Genomic DNA, 27,864 nt, shown 5'->3' on the forward strand with positions numbered 1-27,864 from the left:
ACCTGAGCCGAAGGCAGAGGCTTAACCCACTGAGCCACCCAGGCGCCCTAAGCAGGCCAGTTTTAATTTAGAGAAACCATTTAGGACAATCTGACGAAAAATGTTGACATTATCATGTATATAATATTTGCCTTAGGGGACCCTGGGGATACAAACAAGCACTTATCTTCCAGAGTCTTTGAAATTGGGGGACATGCAGGATGATGCCTTTGTGGCCACTGATCTGGGAACCGTGCAGAACATGCCATATGTTTTAAGATGCGTTACTCAGGGGCACCTGGCTGGCTCAGTCAAAAGATCCTGCAACTCTTGATCTCCAGCTTGTGATTTCAATCCCCACATTCAGTATAGAGGTTACTAAAATAAGTAAATAATCTTTAAAAAAAAATGTGATAGGCAGAGAAGATAGTGGCTTCCAGAATTACAACAGGAGCTGCTTGGAAATCAATGCAATTGTTTCATTTCTCAAAAAGGAACTACTAATAGCTCCAGACTGAGTAGGAGCAGTGATTTCTTTATTGAATAATAATAGATATTGACTCTTCCAAGCAGTAGCTGGGAGAACCTGCTAGTTAGTAAGTGAATAAAGCATGGTTTTGTTTGTTGGTATGTAATGAAATCTGGAAGCATGGAACAGATAGGGTAGATTGAGTTTCGCTGGGGGTGATTTCAGAGAAGGAGTAAGACTTGGGCTGTATTCACTTGGCAGAATCTGTAGAGTAAGTTTGGCACAATCTCAAGAGAAAAAGCACTGCCTGAAAGTCCTGGGACAGGGATGACCAGGTGTTGGGATGACCAGATGGCGTGAGGTCACACTGACTAGCTCAGAAAGAGAATGTGTTTTAGAAAAACAGGGGAGTAAAGTAGATTAGAGACAATGAGTATTCCTTTTAGACAGCCTTGAAAGTCAGGCAGAAGATGTTGGATTTAAGGTTGTGGGGATGGGGCCCCTAGGTGGCTCAGTCAGATAAGTCTCTGCCTTCAGCTCAGGTCATGATCCCAGGGTCCTGGGATGGAGCCTTGCATCCGGTCTGCTTCTCCCTTTGCTCCTTACCCTGCTTGTGGTTGCTCTCAAATAAAGAAAGAAAATCTTTTAAAAATAAAAATAAATAAAGTTGTAGGGAGGGGTGACTGCCTGACTCAAATTGGTAGAGCTGCAACTTTTGATCTCAAGGTTGTAAGTTCAAGCCCCACATTGGTTGTGGAGATTACTTAGAACTATTAAAAAAAAAAAATCCATGTATAAGTGGCCCGGTGCGGGTCAAACTTGTGTTGTTCATGAGTCAACTATATTTTGAAAATTAAACAATTGTGGAATCCTTAGAGATGCTTCAAGAAGTTCACAAAATACAGGCTTAATACTTCCATTAAATGGTTTATATACTGATATAGAAGAATCAGGGGTATGACTTTAGTGAATGTCTTGACTGTTTACTTTTTCTTTTTAATGGTCTTTTTTAAGATTTGAAAGCCCTGGGTTGCCTGGGTGGCTCAGTCTGGTAAGCATCGGATGCTTGATACCCGTTGAGGTTCTGATCTTAGGGTCTTGATTCTCAGGGTCCTGAGGTCCAGTCATGTAGGGCTTTGCTCTTAACGGGGCATCTGCTTGAGATCCTCTCCCTCTGCCCACCTTCCCACCGTGTGTGTGCATGTCCCTAAGTGCTTGCTCTCTCGCAGTCTCTTCCAAATAAATATATCTTTTTTTTAAAGATTTTATTTATTTATTTGACAGACAGAGATCACAAGTAGGCAGAGAGGCAGGCAGAGAGAGAGGAGGAAGCAGGCTCCCTGCTGAGCAGAGAGCCAGATGCAGGGCTTGATCCCAGGACCCTGAGATCATGACCTGAGCTGAAAGCAGAGGCTTAACCCACTGAGCCACCCAGGAGCCCCGATAAATCTTTTTTTTTTAAACCACTGAATTGTTCACTTTATATATTTATTTACTTTTAAAGGTTTTACCCATTTATTTGACAGAAAGAGAGAGACCGTGAGAGAGGGAATATAAGCAGGGGAAACAGCAGAGGGAGAAGCAGGCCTCCCGCGGAGCAGGGAGCCTGATGTGGGGCTTGATCCCTGGATACTGGGATCATGACCTGAGCCGGAGGCAGACACCCAACCACTGAACCACCGAGGCACCCCTAAAGAAATCTTTAAAAAAAAGTGGGGGGGACTTGAAAGCCCTCGAAATGCCGCCTTTGGTAATTAAAATTGAGATCTGTGGCTCTGGTAAAAATTTTTTAAGTACATCTAATAATTTTTATTGACTAGCAAAGTGAAATTCACCTTGGTGTGAAAGGTTGAACTGTAAGCCCATTCTTGGTAAAACACGTACTCAGAGAGTGTTGCATATTCTTTTGTTTGACCACTTTCAAGACTTACTAAATTTTTGGTTTGAAAGCTACATTTAGAATTCTCATTTTAGGGGCGCCTGGGTGGCTCAGCGGGTTGAGCCGCTGCCTTCGGCTCAGGTCATGGTCTCAGGGTCCTGGGATCGAGCCCCACATCAGGCTCTCTGCTCGGCGGAGAACCTGCTTCCTCCCCTCTCTCTGCCTGCCTCTCTGCCTGCTTGTGATCTCTCTGTCAAATAAATAAATTAAAAAAAAAAATTTAAAAAAAAAAGAATTCTCATTTTATCCTTTGGCAGCATTATTTTTCAATTTTTGCTTTTATTTGGTCTGGGAAAACATTTTATTTCATGTTTTTATATATATACATATGAATTTTTTTTAGGTGACTATGAAAGGCTTATATTTTCAAAAGAGTTCTACAAATGAAGAAATAACATTTGTATTTCAAGAAAGGGTAAGAAAAATGATTTAATTATTAAATGAAAGAGGTAGTTTATTTTCTATATGTAAAAGAACCAATTTTAAATGACCTGTTATAAGTTATTTTGAGTGGAACTGAGTAAAAATTACTTAAATGAAACTTACAAACTCCTTTAATCTTATGTGAAAATGGTGCTCCATATTATAATATAACTATATTTTTTGAAGAGTTGCTTCAAAAGAGTTTTTAGTTCCTCAGGGTGGTGGTATAAAACAAATTAGGAAAACAGAATAATTGCAAAATTAACCCAACCTATTCAGAATACCACAATAGAGTGAGTATTCAGATTGTAGTCATATTTCAGAAAATATTTCTCCTGTGTTCTGAAATGAAAGAGGTGGAAAAGCATTGTTTTCCACACCAAATTCTGAGCTTTGCAAAATTACCTCATTCACTAAACTCTTAACTGTTTCTCACTTTTGCACACTCTAAGAACACGTAATAGTATTTGCATATACTGGTGATTGTTCGAAAGGTTTGTGGCAAGCCAAAATCATTCCACTGTCAATTTAGGGCCCAAAACTAAGTGCTGTATTTATTTCATGATAGTAATAAGAATTTCTGGATCGTGAACACAATCCAGTTTTTCTGTTCTCTTTTACTAACTCCAAAATTAGTTAGGTCAGGAGTCAAAATCTCAGACAGCTTGTCTTATACCACTGAGTCAGGATCAAGGTCTCAGAGGTTTAATTGGTGCTCGGGAAGAATCATACACAGGTTCATACCATCATCCGTAAAATCCACACATTAATCAATAATATTGAATATATCCATAATATCATCAAATACTATCAAATCCGAAACTTAAAAAGAGATACTCCCAGAGTATTGTGTTCAAGCCAAATAAAACCGTGATCTCTTTGATAGGTTGTAGGGGGGCATACAAAAGTAACTATTCGTATCCAGCTTTTGATCTCATTTTTGGCCATATCAGGAGCTGAGGGGAATATTTGAATGATTGGTACCAGCATAGGGGTATTTGGCAGAAGTGATACTATATTTCATAAATCATACAGGTGGTGACTTTGAATCCCTGAGTTGTGAATGATACTTTCCCTTTGAAGATATATCTGGCTGTGGAATAGTGGGGTAATTAAGATCTGTTAGGTTTCTGTTTTGACCCCAAAATCCCATGGGGCATACTGAAATGTCTAAGACAGATGTTAAACAAGAGATACACAGCTAACACCAAACAACTTCATTTATAGCATTAAGAAAATTCCAAAATCAGTGAAGGCTATGTGTCTTGCATATAAGGATATCCCTGTATGTGTGAAGATTTGATGCTTTGAGATTATTTAGATTGAAATAAAGTACAGTATTTGTTGCTCTCCTTTTTACCCTAAAAATGTATTGCCTATACATATATCCACAGTTGGTATCTATGCGTTTTTAAAATAACTATGGCTTTTTAAACATTTCACCACAAAATTCCCCTTCTTTTTTTTTTTTTTTTAAATTATCATATACTATGGGATAATTACTTGTGGCTTTTTCAGTTAAGTTGGCTGTAAGATTTGGGGTCTGTTTAGTTTTGTTCAGTTATGTATGACAGTTTTCACAACAGAAAGGCATGTTCTCAAAGGAATGTGTTATTTGGTTCTAGGAAAATCTTCCTGTTATAGAGGATAACTATGTGAAACTTCAAGTTAAAGCTTGTGCTCTGAGCCAGATAAATACGAAGGTATGATGCTTTTATTTTGACCAAAAGTCAAATGAGAGTTTCCTGGTATATTTGTTGTAAAATATATAACGATAACTGACTTCTGAGTGCCAAAAAATTAACATCCTTAGAAGACTAAAATAGCTAGGGAAAAAAGGTAATGTCAGTTTGTGTGTTTCTGTATTAAATTATTATCTAGGGCACCTGGGTGGTTCAGTTGTTAAGTGTCTGCCTTCGGCTCTGGTCATGATCCCAGAGTCCTGGGATCGAGCCCCACATGGGGCTTCCTGCTCAGCAGGAAGCCTGCCTCTCCCTTTCCCATCCCCCCTTCTTGTATTCCCTCTCTCACTATGTCTCTCTCTGTCAAATAAAGAAAATAGTTAAAAAATTAATTCATTCATTAAAAATAAATTATTATCTGACTGGATGAAGTCAGTTTATATTATTATATGAAAATATTTTATAAACTCCTTTACATTGTGAGAATTTACAATTACTCAGGCCTGTTAAGGAAGAAGTTACTTTTTTTTTTTTTTTAAAGACTTTATTTATTTATATGAGGGAGAGAGAGCACAAGCAGGGCTGGGGGAGGAGAGGGAGAAGCAGACTCCCTACAGAGCAGGAAGCCTGACATGGTGCTTTGTCCCAGGACCCTGGGATCATGACCTGAGCCAAAGGCAGACACTTAACTGACTGAGCCACCCAGGCACCCCAAGGAAGAAATTACTTTTATAAATATAGCAAAAATAAACCTAGAAATCTAATCAATAATTTATTCACTATTCTGTAGATATTTCTAGTTAATGTGTTTAGAAAGGGTTCATATTCATATTCTTCTCGTCATTTCTCTTTTGTTTCTCTTGCTCATACTTAACACATCCCCAGCCTCATACCACCCCACAGTAATCGTCCATTATTGACAGGAAGTACAGGAAAAGTCTTCAGATAGTAAATAAAGTGCGGTTCAATGTGCCATGATAAATAAAGCAGGTCCATTTACTCAGTTTTGTAAAGATTAATACTGTAACTCTACTGGACCCCTAACCTACTGGATTATAATGCCATCATAATTTCTAGGAATCTAAAAGGCATCTGTGATAGTCACATTTAGAAGAACTACTGAACAAGGTTATAGATTTCCACTGGACAACAGGAGCATGACTTGAGAAGTGAATTAGTCAGATGCCTTGAAATCCTTTCACCGGAAGTGCTAGTACTAACTACTCCTTGTCTGCCAAGTTCTACGTTCAGACCATCCAAGGTGTTCTATGAAAAATTCATTGAAATCCCCAATCTCAGAAAATTCTCTCCATGTCTAACAGAAAGAAATAGTAAATTAGAGTAAAATCAATTTAATGGAATATTTCCCAACTCTGAAACATGATGCTCATAAAAACTGTGTAGTAATCTAAGAAAATGGTTGTAGTAGATGAAGGGCACAGGATGCAATTGTTTTCTTTTGTTTTTTTGTGTTTTTTTTTTAAATAAGTGTTAGCTCTTTATTTATTTATTTATTTGACAGACAGAGATCACAAGTAGGCAGAGAGGCAGGCAGAGAGGAGGAAGCAGGCTCCCTGCCGAGCAGAGAGCCCGATGCGGGGCTCGATCCCAGGACCCTGGGATCATGACCTGAGCCGAAGGCAGAGGCTTTAACCCATTGAGCCACCCAGGCGCCCCTTCTTTTGTTTTTTTAAGAGTGTATTTATTTGACAGCAAGAGAGCACAAGCAGGGGGAGGGGCAGAAGGAGAGGGGGAAGCAGGCTCTATCCAGGACCCTGAGATCATAACCACAGGATATAGTCATGACATGATTAAAGCTCTGTAAAAGTCTGCATGGGAGAAATATTGTAGAACACCCCATATTTCTATAAGCATGTCATAAGAACATCTTAGGAAAAGCATAAAGTTCCACATTGAAAAAGAGACTTTCCTGGCCATCAGGTATATACAGGTGATCAGAAGATTTTTTTTAAAAAAGGAAATATACAAAAGAATTATTTCAATTTATTCTTGTGGTTCCTACAATCCTATATCTTTAAATATGCCTAGCATCTTTAGTATTGTTATAAAAGTATATGTGGCAGGAACTTAAGCTATAGGTTTATGTACACTCTGCCACTTTAAAAGTCAAGTACCTGGGGCGCCTGGGTGGCTCAGTGGGTTGGGCCTCTGCCTTCGGCTCAGGTCATGATCTCAGGGTCCTGGGATCGAGTCCCGCATCGGGCTCTCTGCTCAGTGGGGAGCCTGCTTCCCTCTCTCTCTCTCTCTCTGCCTGCCTTTCTGTCTACTTGTGATCTCTCTCTGTCAAATAAATAAATAAAATCTTTAAAAAAAATAAATAAAAAATTAAAAAAACAAAAAAATAAATAAAAGTCAAGTACCTAATTGGTTCAGAATCCAACAAAATAAGTTTTTGAAAAATAAGTTTTTAAAAATTAAAAAATAGTTTATCCTTTTAAAAAATAATTTATCCTTGGGGCTCCTGTGCGGCACAGTTGACGGGCGTCCGACTCTTGGTTTCAGCTCAGATTGTGATCTCAGGGTCATGAGATTGAGCCCCATGTTGGGCTTCACGCTGAGCAGGGAGTCTGCTTGAGATTCTCTCCCTCCCTCTCTGCCTCTCTCTCTCATACTCTCTCCCCCAAAAAAAGGAAATAAATAAATCTTTAAAAAATAATTATCTGCCCTTTTAAAAAAAGAAACTCCAGTCTGAAACTGTATGGCAGTTTCCCTTATGTTATCTCCATCACTTTTTCCTGCCTACCCCTTACCTAAGACTTGTGAGAAAGATGTGGGAATGGAGAACCTTTTCTTCTCTTTGGCTACATCCCCTTTATTCAAAAGTGTCCTCTCCAGACTCCCTTCACCCCACCAGAATGAAGTGACTGGTAAAAAGTACTTAGTCAGGGGCGCCTGGGTGGCTCTGTGGGTTAAAGCCTCTGCCTTCGGCTCGGGTCATGATCCCAGGGTCCTGGGATCGAGCCCCGCATCGGGCTCTCTGCTCTGCGGGGAGCCTGCTTCCTCCTCTATCTCTGCCTGCCTCTCTGCCTACTGTCAAATAAATAAATAAAATCTTTTAAAAAAAAAAAGTACTTAGTCAACCAAGAAGAGTTTTGACTATTACTTCCCTTCATACCTGGCAAGTAAAAATGCTAAACATAGGATGTTAATGACAATTTGAATAATAATACCATATGTAAATTCTACAGATCAACTAATTACTCTGTAAGCTCTTGGTTTCCTACTATAGAAACTTATTTTGTGAAGTTACTTACTTTGTCCTTAACTCCAAAAATTAAATCATACTTGCGTTTTTCTATGGTCTGATTTTGGCTCTTGCTTTCCTTATGTATGAGAAGGGGCCGGGAGTTATTCTAACAGTAAACAGTCTTTGTCATGATTTAGCTTCTGGCAGAAATGAAGATGGAGAAAGATTTCTTTCCTGTTGGGAGAGAAATTGCTGGAATTGTGTTAGACGGTAAGTTTATTATAGATGTAAATATCTGCACTTGTTTTCTAAGATGAAAGAATTAAATGGGAGCTAATTGATTTACCAGTACATAAAATTATATACACTTCCTCAAATGTGAAAGTTAATTATACAGAAATGTTTCTCTCTTTTCATTAAGAAGAAAAGTGGAACTTAATTGGTATTTTAAAAATTTTTATTTATGTATTTTATAATTAAAAAAACTTATTAGAGTTTAGTAAATATTTGGGGATTATATGTTTAATACCATGAGTAATCGTATTCAGTGAAATAACCAATGTTCTTTTTATAATGTTTACAAAGCATAAATTACTTGTGTAGGTTGGCTTTGGGCCAAAATTTATAATAATAGTAACTACATTCATATTCAATTTTTCAAGTCTGCCTAAAATTGAGCATTTAAAAGCAGACTGCTCATGCAAAAATGGGTTCTAGAGAGAAGCAGTGAGATTTTACAGTTGCCTTACAAAAGATTTTTTAAGTTTTATTTGGTAAATAAAGATAATAAGCATAAATAGTTAAGATAATTTTGTTTCTAAATACACCTACACTTCATGTTCATTGCTTATAAGCAGTTCATGATCAGTCAGTATGTTTGCTCTTTCTGCAAATGTGAATGAATGAGAATGTAATGTGGGTTGGACCGAGTTTTACCTATGATTTTAATCTGTAATATATTTGACTCTTCTTAATAAGTTCTTCCTCATTGTTTTCTTCAGATACAGCTAAATTATCATTTCATTTCCTCTTTCTTCTGCTCAGACTGTAGGAAAATAAAAATAAGAATTCTGATAGCCAGAACACCATCATTGTCATGTCATTTAATTCATTTATTCATTTATTTACACCACATTTTATGAGCATTCGCTAAGTGCCTGGAATATTAAATGAGACCAAGTCCCTGCCCTCAAAAGAATTTACTATCTGGGGGAAGGACAAATACATCCACATAAGCGATAATTATGAGAGCTCAGAAGAGAGCTGGCCAGCCCAGCCAAAAGAAACAGGAAGGGCTTCTTGGGTACAGTAACTAGACACGAAGGAGGAGAGTCATACTCAGCACACGGGTTAACATGAACAAAGACCAAAGCAAGTAATAACGTGATGTATTACAAAGAATTACAAAGTCTGGTGTTGCCAGAGCAAAAGCAAAGTTCTGGGCAGGAGTCAAGATACTTGACAGCAGAGAAAGTTTTTTGTCAAGAAAATTCTCTTCAAAAATAGCAGAATGAAAGATAACAAAATATTTTAATGATATAAACAGGGATTCTTTACCTCCAAAATATGAGGCAGGAGGGTAGACAAGGGCCAGAGCCATCATGAGCCTCATATATCAGATTGGGTTTTAGGAAGATTATTGGTGTGGCCATATGAAGGGTACTTTTAAGGCTGCAGACAAGAGGACTGGTCAGGTCGTAGACTAACAGGCAAGAGGTGACAAAGTCCATAACCTAGATAGTGATGGCAGAGTGTTGGAGAAATATTGAGGAAGTAGAGTCAGCAGGACTGAATAATTAACTAAAACAGGATAATAAAAGCAGGGTAAGGTATGAATCTGGTTAAGGTATGAATTGATGCCAGTCACAGAGAAGAGAAAGGGATCTGATTTGGAGGAAGATGGTGAGTTTAGATTTATACTTGTTGAATTCAAGGTCCATGAGTGACGTCTCACTGGAGAGGTCTGCTAAGCAGTTGAGTGAGTTTAAGATCAAAGGTAGAGCGTTCTTGCTAGAAATGTATATATTTGAGAGTTGTCTGCATGTCATTTGTGTTGAAATCAGAGTTGATGAGCTCACTCAGGGAGAGAGAAGAAATGGAGGAGGCCAGTCTTTGGGGGACAGCTGAAAGGAGTGTGAAGGAAGCCAGTGGAAAAGGATTAGAGTGATCCCAGGAAGACCGGAATCAGTAGCTGAAGGGGAAGGGAAGAGCGTAATATATCAGAAGCCAGGAATGCTGGGGGATGATGGAACAGGAGGATCCAAAGAAAGCAAAGTGAAAACAGGGTTCAAAAGCAGGAATATCAAACTGAGAGTTGCTTGTGGAGTACCAAGAGATGAACTCTGGAACCATCCTGGCCATAGCCAGCCACAGAGGCCACTTCCAGATTCCTGGCTTCCATCTTCCTTCATCCCGTTACCTTAGTTCCATTGTCTGTTAACTAGGAATAATAAAACCTACATCGTGGGGTTACATGTGATGAAGATCAAATGTGATACTGCAAGTAGGCAGTCAGCAATGTTTGGGTTTTTCCTTCCTTCCTTCTTGTTATTTGAACAAAAATATTCTAAAGAATTGGCTGTTGGTAGAGGCTCTTTCTCTATGTGTGCAGAGAAAATGTAACCAAGAAATTGCTTGACACCAGTCTGAATATATTTCTGTAATCTCCCAATCAGAGTAATTCAGTGCATGACTCTTATCAGAACCTGCCATTGTATGTCTAAGGCTCTGTACCTAAAATAATGATTGGGCTTGCCACGGGAGGGGTGGAAAGTAGTGTAATCACCATAAGAGCTGCGGAGTGGATTCTTTTCCTTTACTCCTTCATCCTTAGCTAAACAGACATCCTTCTCTGTGGTGTCAGCAGCCTCATGACCCAGATTTTGTGGAGAATTGTGTACAGAATCCAGATTTGAGGTGCCTTTACTATTGACCCTCAGAATGTTCTAGAAGTTCGTGGCCTTTTCTCTGAGTTAGTGCATTTTTTATAAACCCATGGATTTATTTTAATAGTTTAGGAAGGGTGGTATTTAATGACCTCACAATACAAATTGTTAATTTTCTCCCCTCTTTAAGTTGGAAGCAAGGTGTCGTTCTTTAAACCAGATGATGAAGTCGTCGGTGAGTTACGATTTATAATCCTGTTGCAAGTCCTCTGTTTTACTGTCTTCTCTTCTTTTTCTAAGACAACTATGAGTGTTTATGTGTTGTGTGCTTTGTATAGAAGGATACACGTATCTTGATGTTTTAATTTGCTCACAAATACCCACTGATGAAGAAAATTGGGAGTTTAAATTCAATAGCAAAATATTTAAAACTTTCTAATATCTGACTATTGAACAATACTATAGATAGAAAGATGACCATAGGTGTTACCGTGGTTGGTGCAGCCCTTTCCTGACAGGACCCCAGTCTCTGACTAGACCGCAGATTCTGGAAAACACAGTGGCAGGTCACCTGCTTGAAGACGGCTGACTGACTCGTCTGTGTGGCAGTTTCGCTCTCCATATGAAGCTTGCATTTCCCAGAGCTGCTCCCCCTCTACTCTCATAAAACCAGAAGTTCAGGGGTGTCTGGGTGACTCAGTGGGTTAAAGCCTCTCCCTTTGTCTCAGGTCATGATCTCAGGGTCCTGGGATCAAGCCCCACATCAGGCTCTCTGCTCAGCGGGGAGCCTGCTTCCCCTCCCCCCTCTGCCTGCTTCTCTGTCTCCTTGTGATCTGTCTGTCAAATAAATAAAATCTTTAAAAAAAAAAAAAAGTTCACTGGAAACCCTTAGTTTATTGGTTATTTTAAAAATCCACCGTGAATACTATTCTGCAAATACATGTATTTATACTATTATATCCTAAACAGTCACACAAACATAAAATATGACCTTAGTTGTTGTCTTGAAAATTACCATTTCTGTATGGAAAATATTCATAGAAAGATACTCAAACTTAAAAAATATTTAACTTGATGGTATGCTTGGAGTTGTTAAGAACAGATTTATAGTAGGTTTTCACTAGCTTTTTGTAGTATTGCCTTTGACTCATGTATTTTTTTTGGAGAGTTTATTATTTCTGTCTTTCTTAAACTTTTTTATTCATCCAAGAAGTCAGTGACACTGTGTTATTCAAGACCAAAAATAAAATCAGACTGGCATAGAGGAAAATGGGATTTTACCGGAAGCATCATATAGAACCATACCGTGGGAGGTAGCTGTGCATCAGAGACACTTTTATTTTATTTTATTTTTAAGATTTTTATCTATTTATTTGTCAAGGAGAGAGCACAAGCAGGGGGAGCAGCAGGCAGAGGGAGAAGCAGGCTCCCCGCTGAACAGGGAGCCCCATGTGGGACTTGATCCCAAGACCCTGGAATCATGACTTGAGCTGAAGGCAGATGCTTAACCGACTGAGCCACCCAAGTGTCCCACATCAGGGACAATTTTAACGAGGAATCCAGGTGCCCCAAAGACTCTGACTTGGCTCTGTACATCGGACGCCATGTTGACCAGCACTCAGAGGTGACAGAAGAGGGAGAAAAAGAAAGGAAAATAGTATAGGCAATACAGCGTTCATGACATAATGAACAGTCCACTTCCCTTCCATACTTCTGAGGGCTCTCCCTTCCCCACACTAGTAATTACTGGAATCTTCCTCAAAACTCTAATGAACAAAATGTAGACTAATACTTAGTAGCATCTCATTAGGAATGAATTCATTATGGGATTGTTTCCCTTAAGTTTCTCCTGTTAATTTCCAGGAATTCTGCCCCTGGATTCTGAAGACCCTGGACTTTGTGAAGTTGTTAGAGTGCACGAGCATTACTTGGGTACGTGCCAGTCTTTTGCAGCTCATGTAAGTCTTGCATTAGTTATGTATGTGGTGTTTAGTAACATTGCAATGTTTTTGCCTCTACCTTGGTAATAAATAACTTGGCTGGTCATGTGACTACTGCTAGCTTTTATTTAGTATCCGTAAAATTCATATTCAGAGCAAATAGCGCATAGACCTTTAAGTTTCACTTACACTGCAGTGGTAAGAGGTTTGAAAAGTGGTTTCTTCCTTGGCTGTGAAATCATATCCCTGATCAGAATTTTTTTTTTTTTTAAAGATTTTATTTATTTGACAGAGAGAGATCACAAGTAGACAGAGAGGCAGGCAGAGAGAGAGAGAGGGAAGCAGGCTCCCTGCTGAGCAGAGAGCCCGACGCGGAACTCGATCCCAGGACCCTGAGATCATGACCTGAGCCGAAGGCAGCGGCTTAACCCACTGAGCCACCCAGGCGCCCCAGAATTTTTTTTTTAATTGAAGGATGGTTGGCATACAATGATACATTCGTTTTAGGTGGAGAATTTTTTTTTTTTTTTACTTTTTATTCTTGGTTATCCGTTGAAACTAAAAATATATAAAATCTAGATCGCATGTGTAGAGTCTGAGACAGGAAAGAATCAAGAACTCTTGTCTTTGGTTTCTTTTTTCTTTTTTAAAGATTATTGTCTTTGGTTTCTATTGCTAATATATTTTGACCAGTTGTTTAGTTTAACTGAAATACTAATTTTTCCTATAGTAATTTTCTTCTTGAATATTTAAAATAAATACAAAGACACACACACTTCAGGAAGCCATAGTGAAAAGTTGCTGCATCTTCATAATCAGGGAAAGGCAAATTAAAACCACTTCAGGATACTGTTAAGCATCCACATGATTAACAAATTTTATAAAGTCTAACCATCCCAAGTGTTGGCAAGGATGTGAAAAGCAATGGAACCTTTTATGCTCCAGGAGTATAAATTGATACAAATACTTTAGAAAAGGGGGCACCTGGCTGGCTCAGTCAGTACAGCATTTAACTCTTGATCTCAGGGTTGTAAGTTTGAGCCCCACTTTGGGTGTAGAGATTACTTAAAAATAAATAAATTTTTAAAATCTTAACAACAACAACAACAAAAATAAATAAAATAAAATCTTAACAACAACAACCAAAAGAAGATAATTTAGCATTATCTAAATAAAGGTAATGATGTATGTACCCTAGACCTAATAATTCTACTGGTAGTTTTGTACCTCCCAGAAACTCGATGTGGACCAGTAGATAAGCCCAAGAGTTTCTAATACCAAGGTTGAGAACAGTGGAATAAAAATGGAAACAGCCTGAATAAATGTTCTTCACCAGGAAAATGGATGACTAAAGATATTCCTAGATTGTAATTCAACGTGGCAGTGGAAATCAATAAACAAAAGGCAAACATATCAAGATGGACGAATCTCATAAACTGTTGAGTAAAGAGAGCAAGTTGCAGAAGAAAACAGTGCGATACCGCATATTTCTGTAAAGTTCAAAAACATATAAAATTAAGCGTATCTTATTTAGGAAATAAAAAGGGATGAAAAGTCAGGTGTAGCCTTACCTTTGTGGGCAGAAGAAGAGAATGTGATCAGAGTGGATCCCTGGGACTGTGGTGGTGCTTCTAATAAGCTGTTTCTTATGCAAGGATTTACGTTATTCATCATTTCTTTCTTCCGTTTTTTTGTTGTTGTTGTTCTTCATTTCTTATCAATAGGTCAGCATGTGCTCTTCTGTATTCTTGAACTATTTCATTACTATTTTCCTTGAGTTTATCGTTAAGTAGTATAATCCCTAATCAGACCTTGTGATGTCAGAAAGCCAAATTGGATTCTGGATTATTAAAAATAGTTAATTTATACATTTGCGTCCATACAGTAATTTGAACTAGCCCAGCAGATCTGTGGTATTTTATTTCTAAAATTGCAAACTATAAATAGTTTATATTTAACTTAATGACTATGTCTAATATTCCCAAATAATACTATATTATTTTATTAAAACTTAACTTCAGGGGCATCTAGCTGGCTCAGTCGGTAGAGCATACAACTCTTGATCTTGGGGTAATGAGTTCAAGCCCATGCTGGGGATACAGTTTACTTAAAATTAATTTCAGAAGGCATTTTTCTGGAAATCTGAGGCCTGTATATATTAAACCTAGAAATGGAGCCAAGTATGTGTCTTCCTTTGAATGACAAACCTCACTTTCAAATACAGTGCTGTCAAAGTCTCTGATCCGTAGCTATTTTGATATTATACAATTTGAAAATTGAGGGCCACAGCTGGCTTTTTTTTATAGGTAACTATACTAATTTTGACCCCAGAATTTCCCTGAGCCTTATTTCTCCTGTTCTTTTGAGAACCTGGTAACTGTGGAATCAAGTGAAACTTCTCGTTTGGATTCCCAAGCGTGAGTTTTGACTAACTCCCCTAAACTGCATTGTTACAAAAAGTTAACTCTTGAGAAAACAAACGAAAAAAGGCCCACTCTTTTTTTTTTCCTTTCTTTTTTTTTCTTTCTTCTTTTTTTTCAAGATTTGGCTTGATTTATACACATTTCCATCATGTCTTTAACCAGTTGTTTTTTAATAATAGCTTCATTGAGATGTACTTTACATACCACAGAATTCACCTTTGTAAACCATACAGTTCAGTCATTTTTAGTATATTCACAAAGTTGATCAACGCTTATCACTAATTTTAGAGCATTTCATCACCCCAAGAGGGACCTCCATTCCCACCGGCAGTTATGCTCCATTTTCCCTCCATAGCTTCTCAAAACCGTGAATATACTTCTCTTTCTATTGATTTGCTTATTCTGGACATTTCATATACATTAATCTTGCAATATGTGGTCTTTTGTAATTGTCTTAATTCACGTAGGTCAAGTTAATGCATTGTGTAACATCTATCTGTATTTCATTCCTTTCAGTGGTTGAGTAATACTCTATCGTACGAGCATACACATTTTGTTTATCCGTTCATCTATGATTAGATATCAAGGTTGTTTCCACTTTTTTTGGCCATTATGAATAATGCTGATTTGAACATTTGTGTACAAATTTTCGTGTGGATATATGTTTTTATGTCTCTTGGGTATAAACCTAGGAATAGAATTCATCGGGGAGGGTATGTGCTATGGTGAGTGCTATGAAGTGTGTAAACCTGGTGATTCAGAGACCTGTACCCCTGGGGCTAATAATACATTATATGTTAATATAAAAAAAATTTTTAAGAAGTTCTATATCATAAAAAGAGAATTATCAAGTCATGTAATAACCCAATGACCCACCCAGGCACCCCCCCAGTTTTTAAATTTTTTTTTTTTTTTAAATTAGTGAATTGTAAGAGTTCCTTATATATTCTAGATAGAAGTTACTTGTCAGGGGTGCCTGGGTGGCTCGGGGTTAAAGCCTCTGCCTTCAGCTCAGGTCATGATCCCAGGGTCCTGGGATCGAGCCCTGCATCGGTCTCTCAGCTCAGCAGGGAGCCTGCTTCCCTGCCTACTTGTGTTCTCTCTCTCTCTGTGAAAAAAATAAATAAATAAAATCTTTTTTTAAATTTTTATTTATTTTTTTTTAAGATTTTTTATTTATTTGACAGACAGAGATCACAAGTAGGCAGAGAGGCAGGCAGAGAGAGAGGAGGAAGCAGGCTCCCCACTGAGCAGAGAGCCCGATGCGGGGCTCGATCCTAGGACCCTGGGATCATGACCTGAGCCGAAAGCAGAGGCTTTAACCCACTGAGCCACCCAGGCGCCCCTAAAATCTTTTTTTTTTTTTAAGATTTTATTTATTTATTTGACAGAGAGAGATCACAAGCAGGCAGAGAAAGATGGGGGGAAGCAGGCTCCCTGCTGAGCAGAGAGCCCGATGTGGGGCTCCATCCCAGGACCCTGAGATCATGACCTGAGCCGAAGGCAGAGGCTTAATCCACTGAGCCACCCAGGTGCCCCTTATGGTGTCCTTCAAAGCACAGTCTTTCAAAATATTGGTGGACTCCAGGTTACTCATATTTTCTTTTGCCTGTTGTGCTTTAGTGTTTCTAAGAATCCATTGCCTAAATTAAGTTTACAAATATTTATACCTATGATTTCTTCTAAGAATTTTATAGATGTAACTGTTATATTTGCTTCTGTGATCCATTTTGAGTTAATTTTTACATATGGTATGAAATAAAGGTCCAACTTTGTTCTATATTTGCATGTAGTTATCTAGTGTCCCAGAACCATTTGTTGAAAAGACTCTTGCTACACCCACTGAATTGTTTTGACACTCTTGCTAAAGATCAGTTGGCCATAGATACATAGATTTATTTCCGGGCTCATCCCGTTCAGCTGCTCTATGCGCCTGCTCTTATGCCGGGCAAGATTGCCCTGGTTACAGTAGCTCTGGAGTAAGTTTTTTTTTCCTTTTTTAAATTTTAAATTCAATTATTAATATATGATGCTTTATTAGTTTCAGGGTAAGAGTTCAGTGATTCATCTGTCTTTTTTTTTAAGATTTTATTTATTTATTTGACAGATCACGAGCAGGCAGAGAGGCAGGCAGAGAGAGAGAGAGGGGGAAGCAGGCTCCCCGACAGGCAGAGAGCCCGATGCGGGGCTCGATCCCAGGACCCTGAGATCATGACCTGAGCCGAAGACAAAGGCCTTAACCCACTGAGCCACCCAGGTGCCCCTCATCAGTCTTAAAAAATACCCTGTGCTCATTACATTACATGCCCTCCTTAATGTCTTTCATTCAGTTACCCTGTGCCCCTTCCTCGCCCTCCCAGCGACCCTCAATTTGTTTCCTGTGATTAAGAGTCTCTTATGGTTTGTCTCCCTCTCTGATTTTGTCTTGTTTTATTTTGCCCTCCCTTTTCCTATGATCCTGTTTTGTTTCTTAAGTTCCACATATGAGTGAGATCACATGATAATTGTCTTTCTCTGATTGACTTATTTCACTCAGCATAATACCCTCTACTTCTATCCACGTCATTGCAAATGGCAAGATTTCATTTTTTGATGGCCAAGTAGTATTCTATTTTATATATATGTATAAATTTTATAGAGATACATATATGTTTTATATATATATCTTCCTTATCCATTCTTATCTCTTCCTTATCCATTCATCTGTCGACGGACATCTAGGCTTTTTCCATAGTTTGGCTATTGTGGACATTGCTGCTATAAACATTGGGGTGCAGGTGCCCCTTTGGATCACTACATTTGTATCTGTGGGGTATATACCTATAAAGAACTTACCAGAGGCGCCTGGGTGGCTCAGTGGGTTAAAGCCTCTGCCTTCGGCTCGGGTCATGATCCCAGGGTCCTGGGATGGAGCCTCACATCGGGCTCTCTGCTCAGCGGGGAGCCTGCCTCCTCCTCCTCTCTCTCTCTGCCTACTTGTGATCTGTCTGTCAAATAAATAATAAAAAAAAAAAACTTTATAAAAAAAAAAAACTTACCAAACTCAACACCCAAATAAATAGTTCCATCAAGAAATGGGCAGAAGACATTTGTATAAATGTCTTCAAAGGAGACAATATAAATGGCCAACAGACACATGAAAAAATGTTCAACATAACTCGGCATCAGGGAAATACAAATCAAAACCACAGTGAGATACCACCTCACACCAGTCAGAATGGTTGAAATTAACCAGTCGGGAAACGACAGATGTTGGTGAGGATTCGGAGAAAGAGGAACCCTCCTACACTGTTGGGGGGAATGCCAGCTGGTATAGCCACTCTGAAAACAGTATGGAGGCTCCTCAAAAATGTGAAAATGGGGGCGCCTGGGTGGCTCAGCTGGCTATGCATCTGCCTTCGGCTCAGATCATGATCTCAGTGTCCTGGGACTGAGCCCTGTATCGAGCTCCCTGCTCAGCAGGAAACCTACTTTTCCCTCTCCCTGTTTCTCTTCCCCCTGTCTACTTATGCTCTCTTTATCTCTCTCAAATAAATAAATAAAATCTTAAGGAAAAAAAAAAAAGTTGAGAATAGAGCTACCCTACAACCCAGCAAAAACGACCCATTCTTTTAGGTGTTGCTGAATACCGGAGCTTTATAGATTGGGCTAGAAGGAGAAAAGCAAATTGGAACATTAGTTTCCTAACTATAAAGGTTAAACTAAGACAGTCAAATGACCTTTTATTTCTGTGACCTAAGCCACACAAATGACCTTTTACTTTCTGCAAATCAGGAGGACTGTAGTCCAAAAATCCATTAACATATATAAAGAAAACAATTCCAGATACTCCTTGAGAAAAAAAAAATACAGTAAAATGTTTCTTTAAAAGAGGAACATTAAGAATGGCCACTCATTGGGGTGCTCGGGTAGCTCAGTGGGTTAAGCCTCTGCCTTCAGCTCAGGTCATGATGTCAGGGTCCTGGGATTGGGTTGTCTGCTCATCAGGGAGCCTGCTTTCCTCTCTCTCTCTCTCTCTCTCTCTCTCTCTGCCTGCCTCTCTGCCTACTTGTGTACTTGTGATCTCTGTCAAATAAATAAATAAAATCTTGTTTAAAAAAAAAAAAGAATGGCCACTTACTGTGACCATTTTCCTTTGGGCAAGACACTGGGCACAGTGAAACTAGATAGCCTCTAAGCCCTGTTGCGGCTCCAACATTTCGTAAAAGAGGAAATAATTTCAGTATGTTCCCGGAAGATTTGCAAGAAGCAAATACTCAGTTTAGCACAACTATATTTTAGTTTCTGTTAATTCTTTAGTGATTTTTTTAAATGAAAGTTAGGTGCTCAGTCACCTTCAGAGAAGTCTGTTTTTTTACCAAACCAAAGAATTAGGCTCCAGACAACTTCCCCGAAAAGGTCTTATTAATCCTGCTACCGTATAGTAAAGATAAAGTTAAGAAGTCGAGTAGATCATCCGGTTCTTTTGTGCTTTCAGTCCTTAAGCCACTTAGATCAAACATAAAAGTAACTTTTTTCATTCAAAATTTCATACATTTTCAGCATTATTTTTTTGAACTTAAGGAAGAATGAATTGAAATTATAGTTCTTGGGTTTGATAGGCTGTTGTTATGATCCCTGCCTGGCCCTTTTACTTCTAGTTTTTTACAACGTAATAAACACTTGTGGTCCACCTAGCACAAAAGCAGGGATCTCACCATTAAACCACATGTTACCACACAATGTTAGAGCCTTTGCTATTTCAATGTAGTTTTATGACTGTTACCTTTTTCTAAAGGACTACATGTTCAGTTCTTTGTTTCTGGTTGTTTTTTTTTTTTTTCTTTTTTTAAGATTTATTTATTTATTTTGGGAGGTGAGGCAGAGGGAAGGAGAAAATCCTGAAGCAGACTCTGCTGAGCATGGAGCCTGATGCAAGGCTTGAGCTCAGGACCCCAAGATCACCACCTGGTCCCAAACCAAGAGCTAACCGCTTCACCGACTGCTACCCAGGCGCCCCCACATGTTTGATTTCTTAATGAAGATATAGGCAGTCCCAGTTCTTATAATGGAAGATGTTCCCAGCAAAATATAAGTAAACTGTAGGTACCTTGAGTGTGCACGGCTAGAATTGATGTGCTTTCGAGTCAGCATTCACATTTATTAGCTGTGTGACGCCAGACAGATTAATTACCCTGAGCCACATTTTATAATCAAGAAAATTGGGAGAATAGGTGTCTTAAAGAGTTTGATAAGGAATAAATTACCATGTGTGAGTGGTATCACCTGGTGCTCTATTTTCCTGTCTTGCTTGTCTGAATACTTTCAGCATAAACGCATGGGTGCTCTCTCCCCCCTAGATGGCACTAGTTTGTTGGTGTGTGCAGTGCTGACGGTGCTGGGCTACACTGTCTCAGCTTCAGAGGGAAAATACTTGAAAGCTGGCCAGGACTACAAAAGTGTTATAAAGTTGGTTTTAGGTAAAATGAGAAAGGATGGCTTTTACTGTGAAAATAATCACATTGGGTGTACAGAATAAAAACGTACAAATTAAAGAATTAAATGTATTAAGGAATAGCTTAATGGCCAGATCATATAGAGAGCTCTTAAGCTATATTAGGAGTTTACATTTTGTTTCAAGTGCAGTGGAAAGCAATGGACGAGCCAACATCAAGGGTCAGACAATCCACTGAGACACCAGGCGCCCCGCCACTGAACTTTAAACAGAGAAGGGTTAGCATGTTGTGTATGTTGTTAAAGATAATTCTGGGGGCACCTGGGTGACTCAGTTGATTAAGCGTGCGACTCTTTTTTTTTTTTTAAGATTTTATTTATTTGACAGTGAGAGACACAGAGGGAACACAAGCAGGGGGAGGGGGAGAGGGAGAAGCAGGCTTCCTGCTGAGCAGGGAGTCCAGTACAGGGCTCGATCCCAGGACCCTGGGATCATGACCTGAGCCGACTAAGCCACCCAGGCACCCCAGGCGTGTGACTCTTACTCTCAACTCGGGTCTTCATGTCAGGGTGTTAAGTTCAAGCCCTTCATTGGGCTCCATACTGACCATGGTGCCTACTCAAAAAAAAAAAAAAAAAGGTCGTTCTGACACTTCTGTTTTCAAAAAAACACCATTAGGGAGATTGAAAAGAGAAGATATAAAGTTGAAAATAATATTTATAACACATAAGCAGTTCATCTAGAATACATTTTTAAATTCCTATAACTCAATCAGAAAAAGACAACACAACAGAAAAATTGATTAAACACTTGGTCATTTCACAAAAGGAATTCCAGGTGACCAGCAAACACAGAAAGGTGCCCAGTGTTAGCAGTCATGAGGGGGAAGCAAGTTAAAATCACAATAAGAAACCATTACACACCCAAATGATTGGTAAGAATGTGTAATCGTGCCAGGGGTTGACAAGGATGTTCAGAGTAACGGGAGTGCTGTTACACAGCTATGGGAGAATGAATTCAGACCGCCACTTCCAGAGTATGTAGTCAAGTCGAAGGTTGTATATATGCGACCTGGGATTTCCACTCACTTGTACTGTCCTAGAGAAAACCCATGTGACAGCATAACATCCTCTTTTATAAGAGAGCATTCTTAGCAGCACTGTCTATAGCTGACACAAACTGAAAACACACATCCTCCTCCACCGGAGGGCGCATCACCAAATGAAAGTGTTCTCACAACCTGGAATGCCACAAAACACCAGAAAAAGGGGCGCCTGGGTGGCTCAGTTGGTTAAGCGACTGCCTTTAGCTCAGGTCATGATCCTGGACTCTGCAGGGAGTCTGGTTCTCCCTCTGACCCTCCCCCTTCTCATGCTCTCTCTCTCTTTCATTCTCTCTCTCTCAAATAAATAAAATCTTACACACACACACACACACACGCACACACACACACCAGAAAAAGGAAAGCACTATAGCCACATTTACAAAAGCGGATGTCTTCAATGTTGAGGCAAAAAAGCAAGATAGAAAAGAGTGCCAGTGCTATGATTCCATTTAATTAAAGTTCCCAAACAGGCCAGACTCTGTTAAATTTTTTTTTTTTTTTTAAGATTTTACTTCTTTACGTGAGAGAGATCACAAGTAGGCAGAGAGGCAGACAGGGAGTGGGGGGAAAGCAACAGGGAGCCCAATGCAGGGCTTGATCCCAGGACTCTGAGATCATGACTTGAGCTGAAGGCAGATGCTTAACCCACTGAGCCACCCAGGTGCCCCTACGTTGTTTAGGAAGACATCCGTGGGTCATAAATGATGGTGAGCAGAACTGAAGTCAGCATGTTGGCGACCTCTGGTGGCGGAGACGGGGCTGTGCGCTCTCTTGACCGACATGGGGATTACTTGTATATTTGCTTTGTGTGTATCCCCCGCATCTGTACTGATGTTCCCTGTACTTTTCCGTGTGTGTTTCATTTCACAGTATAATGTTTAAAAATACACACACACCGGCTCCTATGCTGAGGGTGGTGCCTTATGTGTGGGCGAGAATGGAACTAGGGAGACCAAAATGTAGGCAAAAGGTAGCAGGTGTAGTAGCTTGGACCAGGGCCACCGAGGGAGGGGAGATGGCCAGAGAGATAGATCCAGGAGGCAGGACTAAGAGCACTTGCTAATCGGGTGCTTCCTCTTGTTCTTTACAACAGTTCACAAACCAGAAAAAGTTACATGGACAGAAGCCGCTGGAACCATTCGGGATGGAGTACGAGCCTATACAGCTTTGCATTATCTGTCTCATCTCTCTTCTGGAAAATCAGTCCTGATCATGGATGGAGCAAGTGTAGGTGCTAATAGTTCTGCTAAGAAACAGATCAAAATCCACTAAACTTGGGAAATAGGCCACCCATTTGCTAACATAATTCTTTCCCGATAGCTTGTGCACCGCCCATCGTGTTAAAACAGGCAGCCTTTATTAACGGGAGATAAAAGACTTAACTGTGTTCCCTTTCTTACTACTTTGAATGTGCTAGAACATTAAAAAAGCAGACAAACCATGTTTTTATGCCTCTTCCACGAAGTCTGAAGTAGCTCATGAAACCTTTGAAGTCATACCCCAAAACTCCCGACCAGTTTTGTGTTTCCCTCCCACCGACACGTAACGTTGGTAAGATGTTGCATTTATGGACAAGTCACGTAAGATTTAAAAATGTGCTACTGTCAACACATTATCAACAGCACGTATCAGCAAAAAAATTGTTCAAGACACTAGAAATAACATAAAAATAGATTACAGTCTAAAAATGTTAGAAAACTTGGAGTCAATTTTTGAAGTTTCATTATCTGTCTGGCTGTTGATGAAAATGCTTTTACCCCCTGCTTTGCTGTGCAAAAAAGGCAGAAGCGTCTTTGGCATCAGCTCCAGCCCGATGTCCAGCATCAGGATAGTAGTGTTTTCCTGAACTTACCATCAGGTCAGCAAAAGGATGGAGCTATTGAGAGTGCTTTGACCTTTATTTTTTTTTTAATATTTTTATTTTTTATTTTTAGAGATTTTATTTATTTATTTGACAGACAGAGATCACAAGTAGGCAGAGAGGCAGGCAGGGGTGGGGGGTGGAGGGGGGAAGCAAGCTCCCCGCCGAGCAGAGAGCCCAATGCAGGGCTCGATCCCAGGACCCTAGGATCATGCATGACCTGAGCTGAAGGCAGAGGCTTTAACCCACTGAGCCACCCAGGCGCCCCGAGTGCTTTGACCTGTAAAGAGAGGTAGCTGAGGCCAAGTTTCTGAGCGCAGCCCTTACCTCGAAACTTCGTGCAGCAATGGGACCGAGTGAGAGCATGTGGCATACACACCTTTTCTGCCATCCTCCTGAAGAAGAAAGTCAGTCAGATGTCCAACCTTGTCCATATTTTTTTTCCTCTTCTATCAGATTATATTGAAACTATTATACTTAATTAAATAGCCTGTAAAGCAAGGTAGATACAGCCTCTGCCTTAACATCTATAAACCCATGGGGTATTTTTGTCTCCACAGGCCCTCGGTATGATAGCTATTCAGTTAGCGCACCACAGAGGAGCCAAAGTGATTTCAACAGCAGGCAGCCTCGAAGACAAGCAGTGCCTCGAAAGACTTAGGCCTTCTCTAGGTGGGTAATCCTACTAAACACAGACTTTACAACAGAAAATTTTTAAGAGGTATCACTGTAAAGACTGTCTTCGTAAAACAAAGTACAAAATCCCAAATGAAGGTCACTGTTAAAATGCACTTAGTCTCCATGCTATGTCCAGGTTTACCTGAGTGATAGTTTTAATTTTCATTCTTTTTAAACCTACATCTCTCAATGTTTGTTTCTTTTTTGCCCCGTTGTTACCAACTTACCCAAGTCTGAATTAGCTGAACTTGGACACAGTTTAGCAATACCTGATGCCTCTTTGGTTTTATTCGTAAATCAAGATATGTGTCCGTCACTCTGTAGGTTTTTCAACCTCTTTTACTCAGTGATAGACCTCTAAAGTCGTCTGTTTTCTGTGATATGCTGGGAAGGAAGATGATCCACTTAAACAGAAAACACGGGTCAGGTATAGTTTATGGTGAGGAGGATATGGTGAAGACCAGGAAGCTCTTGAAGAGATTGAAATTAAGGACCTAAATATGAGACCTGGAACTATAAAAATCCTAGAAAAGAGGACAGGCGGTGATTTCCCCAACATTGGACATAGCAACTTCTTTTCTAGCTGTGTCTCCTGAGGCAAGGGAAATAAAGCCAAAAATAAGGGACACCTGGTTGGCTCAGTCAGTTAAGCCACTGCCTTCGGCTCAGGTCATGATCCCAGGGTCCTGGGATCGAGTCCCTCGTCAGGCTTCTTGCTCAGCCTGCTTCTCCCTCCGCCTCTGCCTGCCTCTGCCTGCTTGCGCGCTCTCTCTGTCTCTCTGACAAATAAATAAATAAAATCTTTTAAAAAGGGCAAAAGTAAACTATTGGGATTACATCAAAAAGTCTGCAAAGTGAAGGAAACAATCCACAAAACTAAAGACAACCCACCGAATGAGAGAAGGTATTTGCAAATGACATCTTTGATAAAGGGTTAGTATCCAAAATAAAGAACTTACACAACTCAACACTCAGAAAAAATAATCCTATTAAAAATGGGCAGAAGACACGAGCAGATATTTCTCTAAAGAAGAAATACAGATGGGGGCCCCTGGGTGGCTCAGTCGTTAAGCCTCTGCCTTCGGCTCAGATCATGATCCCAGGGTCTTGGGATCGAGCCCCACATCAGGCTCCCTGCTCAGCAGGAAGCCTGCTTTCCCTCTCCCATTCCCCCTGCTCTTGCTGTCTCTCCTTCTCTCTCTCTCTCTCTCTCTCTCTCTCTCTCTCTCGGTCTAATTAATTAATTAATTAAAACCTTTTAAAAAAAAGAAGAAGATATACAGATAGCTAACCCATGAAAAGATGCTCGACATCACTCATCATCAGGGAGATGCAAATCAAAACTACAATGAGATACCCTCTCATACCTGTCATATTGCTACAATCAGAAACCCAAGAAACAAAAAGTGTTGGAGGGGATGTGGAGAAATAGGAACCCTCATGCACTATTGGTAGGATCGCAAACTGGTGCAGCCACTGTAGAAAACAGTACGAAGGTTCCTCAGAAAGTTAAAAATGGAACTACCTATGGGTAATCATACTACTGGGTATTTACCCCCAAAATATAAAACAGTATTTCAAAGGGGTACATGCACCCTTTTTTAATGCAGCATTAATATTTACAATAACCAAATAACAGAAGGAGCCCAAACGTTCATCGACTGATGAATGGATAAAGAAGATGTGGTGTGTGTGTACACACACACACACACACACACACTGGAATATTATTCAGCCATAAAAAGAATGAAATCTTGCCATTTGCAACAACCATGAATGGAGCTAGACAGTATAATGCTAAGCCAAATGAGCTAATCAGGGAAAGAAATACATGATTTCACTCATGTCGAATTTAAGAAACAAAACAAACGCACAAAGAAAAAAAAAGACAAACCAAGAAACAAACTCTTAACTGTAGAGAACAAATTGATGGTCACCAGGGGGAAGGTGGGTGGAGAGATGGGGGAAACAGGTGGTGGGGTTGAGAAGACACTTACCTTGATGAGCCCTGAGTAAGGTATGGAACCGCTGAATCACTGTATCAGACACCTGAAACTAACAGAACGGTATGTTCACTATACTGGAATTTTTTTTTTTTTTTTAATAAAAAACAGCTCAACAAAAAATAAAAAGATTGAACCTGTCCAAACAACAACGCAAATGGAAAGGAAAAAAAAAAAAATAGATTGAAAAAAAAGACCAAGAAGAGGAGAAAGTGGAATGGAGAAACTAACAGATGAGGACAGGAGGCCCAGCCAGTTTGTGGGGGGCAGGCAGGGCGGGCAGGAAGGAGCATCAGGTTCATTGAGTGTCAGTGGGAATGATCTCCCCTGAAGTCCTGGCCAACCCTGTGTCAGCGAACCAGGGAGCAGCATCTGGAGGGTTTAACCAGCTTGTCCAAGGAGCCACGATGAGATTGGAGTGGGATTTGAACCCAGGCCTGCCTAACATTAAAGCCCATGTTACTTCCTTTGTTACCTTATGCTTCTGGCAGAGATAACCAAGACTTGGAAGAAAGGTTAAGGCAGGGACTGGAGAAAGAAGGATAAAAAGGAAGAGACTGGAAATGGAATGAAGTGGCGGAAGAAAGCACGAGCAGTATTTTTGAAGGGAGAGGTTTCGTACTGGTTAACCCTGTCCTTCCCAGGTGCTTCAGTCCCCTTTCCCTGGTGTCCTCCTCACTCCTGCCCCGCCCCCCGCCCCACCCCCCACATCTTAGATCCCTCTTGGGGGTGCCAGTCGGAACCCCGCTGAGAGGAATTCTTTTACGTGAAGGTGCTAAAAACTCTGGAAATAAGTTACAAACATGTGTCTTCATTTGCCAGTTCAAATGCTAAGATTTTTATTTCTTCATTTCATTGGCTTGTTCTATTGAGATAATACTCTTAAAAATAGTTTGGTTTTCACTAACTGCTCAAAGTAATCATGTTTTTTTTCCCTTAACCTTCAAGGTTTTTCTTCATTTTGGGGGGGCAAGTGGGAAAGGGAGCAGGGGAATTTCTATGACTGAAACAGGATAAAACAGCCTCTGATCGAGAGGTGCCATATCACACAAATACATTTTTTTTACATTTTAGCTTTAAACTCTCTTAACTCTAAACATACTTGAGAAATTGCTTAATCTCTTAGTTTATGCCTTAATATGTATGTATTTCTGTGGTTTATAGATTCCCTGTTCTGACTACGTATCTCTTAGTGATAGGGAACAGTGCTCTTTTTTTCAGTAGGCCAGCCTTGGAATGCAGCACCCACAAAATGTTTAGTATTTTTATCTGATTGAATATACCAGTCCCTGCCTTTAAATTGATCTTTACAACTATTGGGTAAGATGAGAAAAAGTAAAATTTGGATCCAGTAACTGAACCACTCCATACAGATATTTATTTGCTTTTCTTTTTCTCTGATGGTTGGTGTTAGTCACATAGAGAACAGTACAATTGCCTGACTTCCTGTCCTTTACAGCCCGAGTCATCGATGTATCTAATGGAAAAACCCACGTTGCTGAAAGCTGTTTAGAAGAAACAGGTGGCCTGGGAGTTGATATTGTCCTAGATGCTGGAGGTGGGTATGTTACTAGATCAGTAGTCTGTGTTGTTTTTGTAGTGTGATGGGTGCATTTCACAAATAAAATAAAATATATATAAATAAAGCCAGATAAGGATTATTAACATATTTTGTTAAATTGATGTCATGTTTTGTTTTTAACTTTTCTAGTTAAACTAGAGCTTCTTGAATCCCCCTGTAAACACGGTCTAGAACAGAGAGCATGCTTACCTTTTAAATACAGGCTCTGGAGTTGATAAGTGTTTTGACAAATATGAACAAGCATCATCTTCTC

At 39.7% G+C, this 27,864-nt stretch overlaps 1 protein-coding gene across 3 annotated transcripts in view; it reads left to right on the forward strand.

Moving 5' to 3' along the window:
* Positions 1–27,864, forward strand: part of CRYZL1 (crystallin zeta like 1) — a 40,962-nt gene that overhangs the window by 7,631 nt on the left and 5,467 nt on the right. For 2 of the 3 annotated variants that reach the window (XM_047720680.1, XM_047720685.1), the window contains 8 exons: positions 2,731–2,802; positions 4,436–4,513; positions 7,898–7,970; positions 10,776–10,820; positions 12,449–12,517; positions 22,581–22,714; positions 23,909–24,020; positions 27,489–27,587. In XM_047720680.1, coding sequence (XP_047576636.1) covers positions 2,737–2,802; positions 4,436–4,513; positions 7,898–7,970; positions 10,776–10,820; positions 12,449–12,517; positions 22,581–22,714; positions 23,909–24,020; positions 27,489–27,587 — 676 coding nt within the window. In that variant the 5' untranslated portion in view covers positions 2,731–2,736. Of the gene's footprint in view, positions 1–2,730; positions 2,803–4,435; positions 4,514–7,897; positions 7,971–10,775; positions 10,821–12,448; positions 12,518–22,580; positions 22,715–23,908; positions 24,021–27,488; positions 27,588–27,864 lie in introns of those variants that run through there. The other variant, XM_047720696.1, reaches the window with a different exon arrangement.

This window comes from Lutra lutra, chromosome 1 (genome assembly GCF_902655055.1).
Source record: "Lutra lutra chromosome 1, mLutLut1.2, whole genome shotgun sequence".
Classification (NCBI taxonomy): Eukaryota; Metazoa; Chordata; class Mammalia; order Carnivora; family Mustelidae; genus Lutra; species Lutra lutra.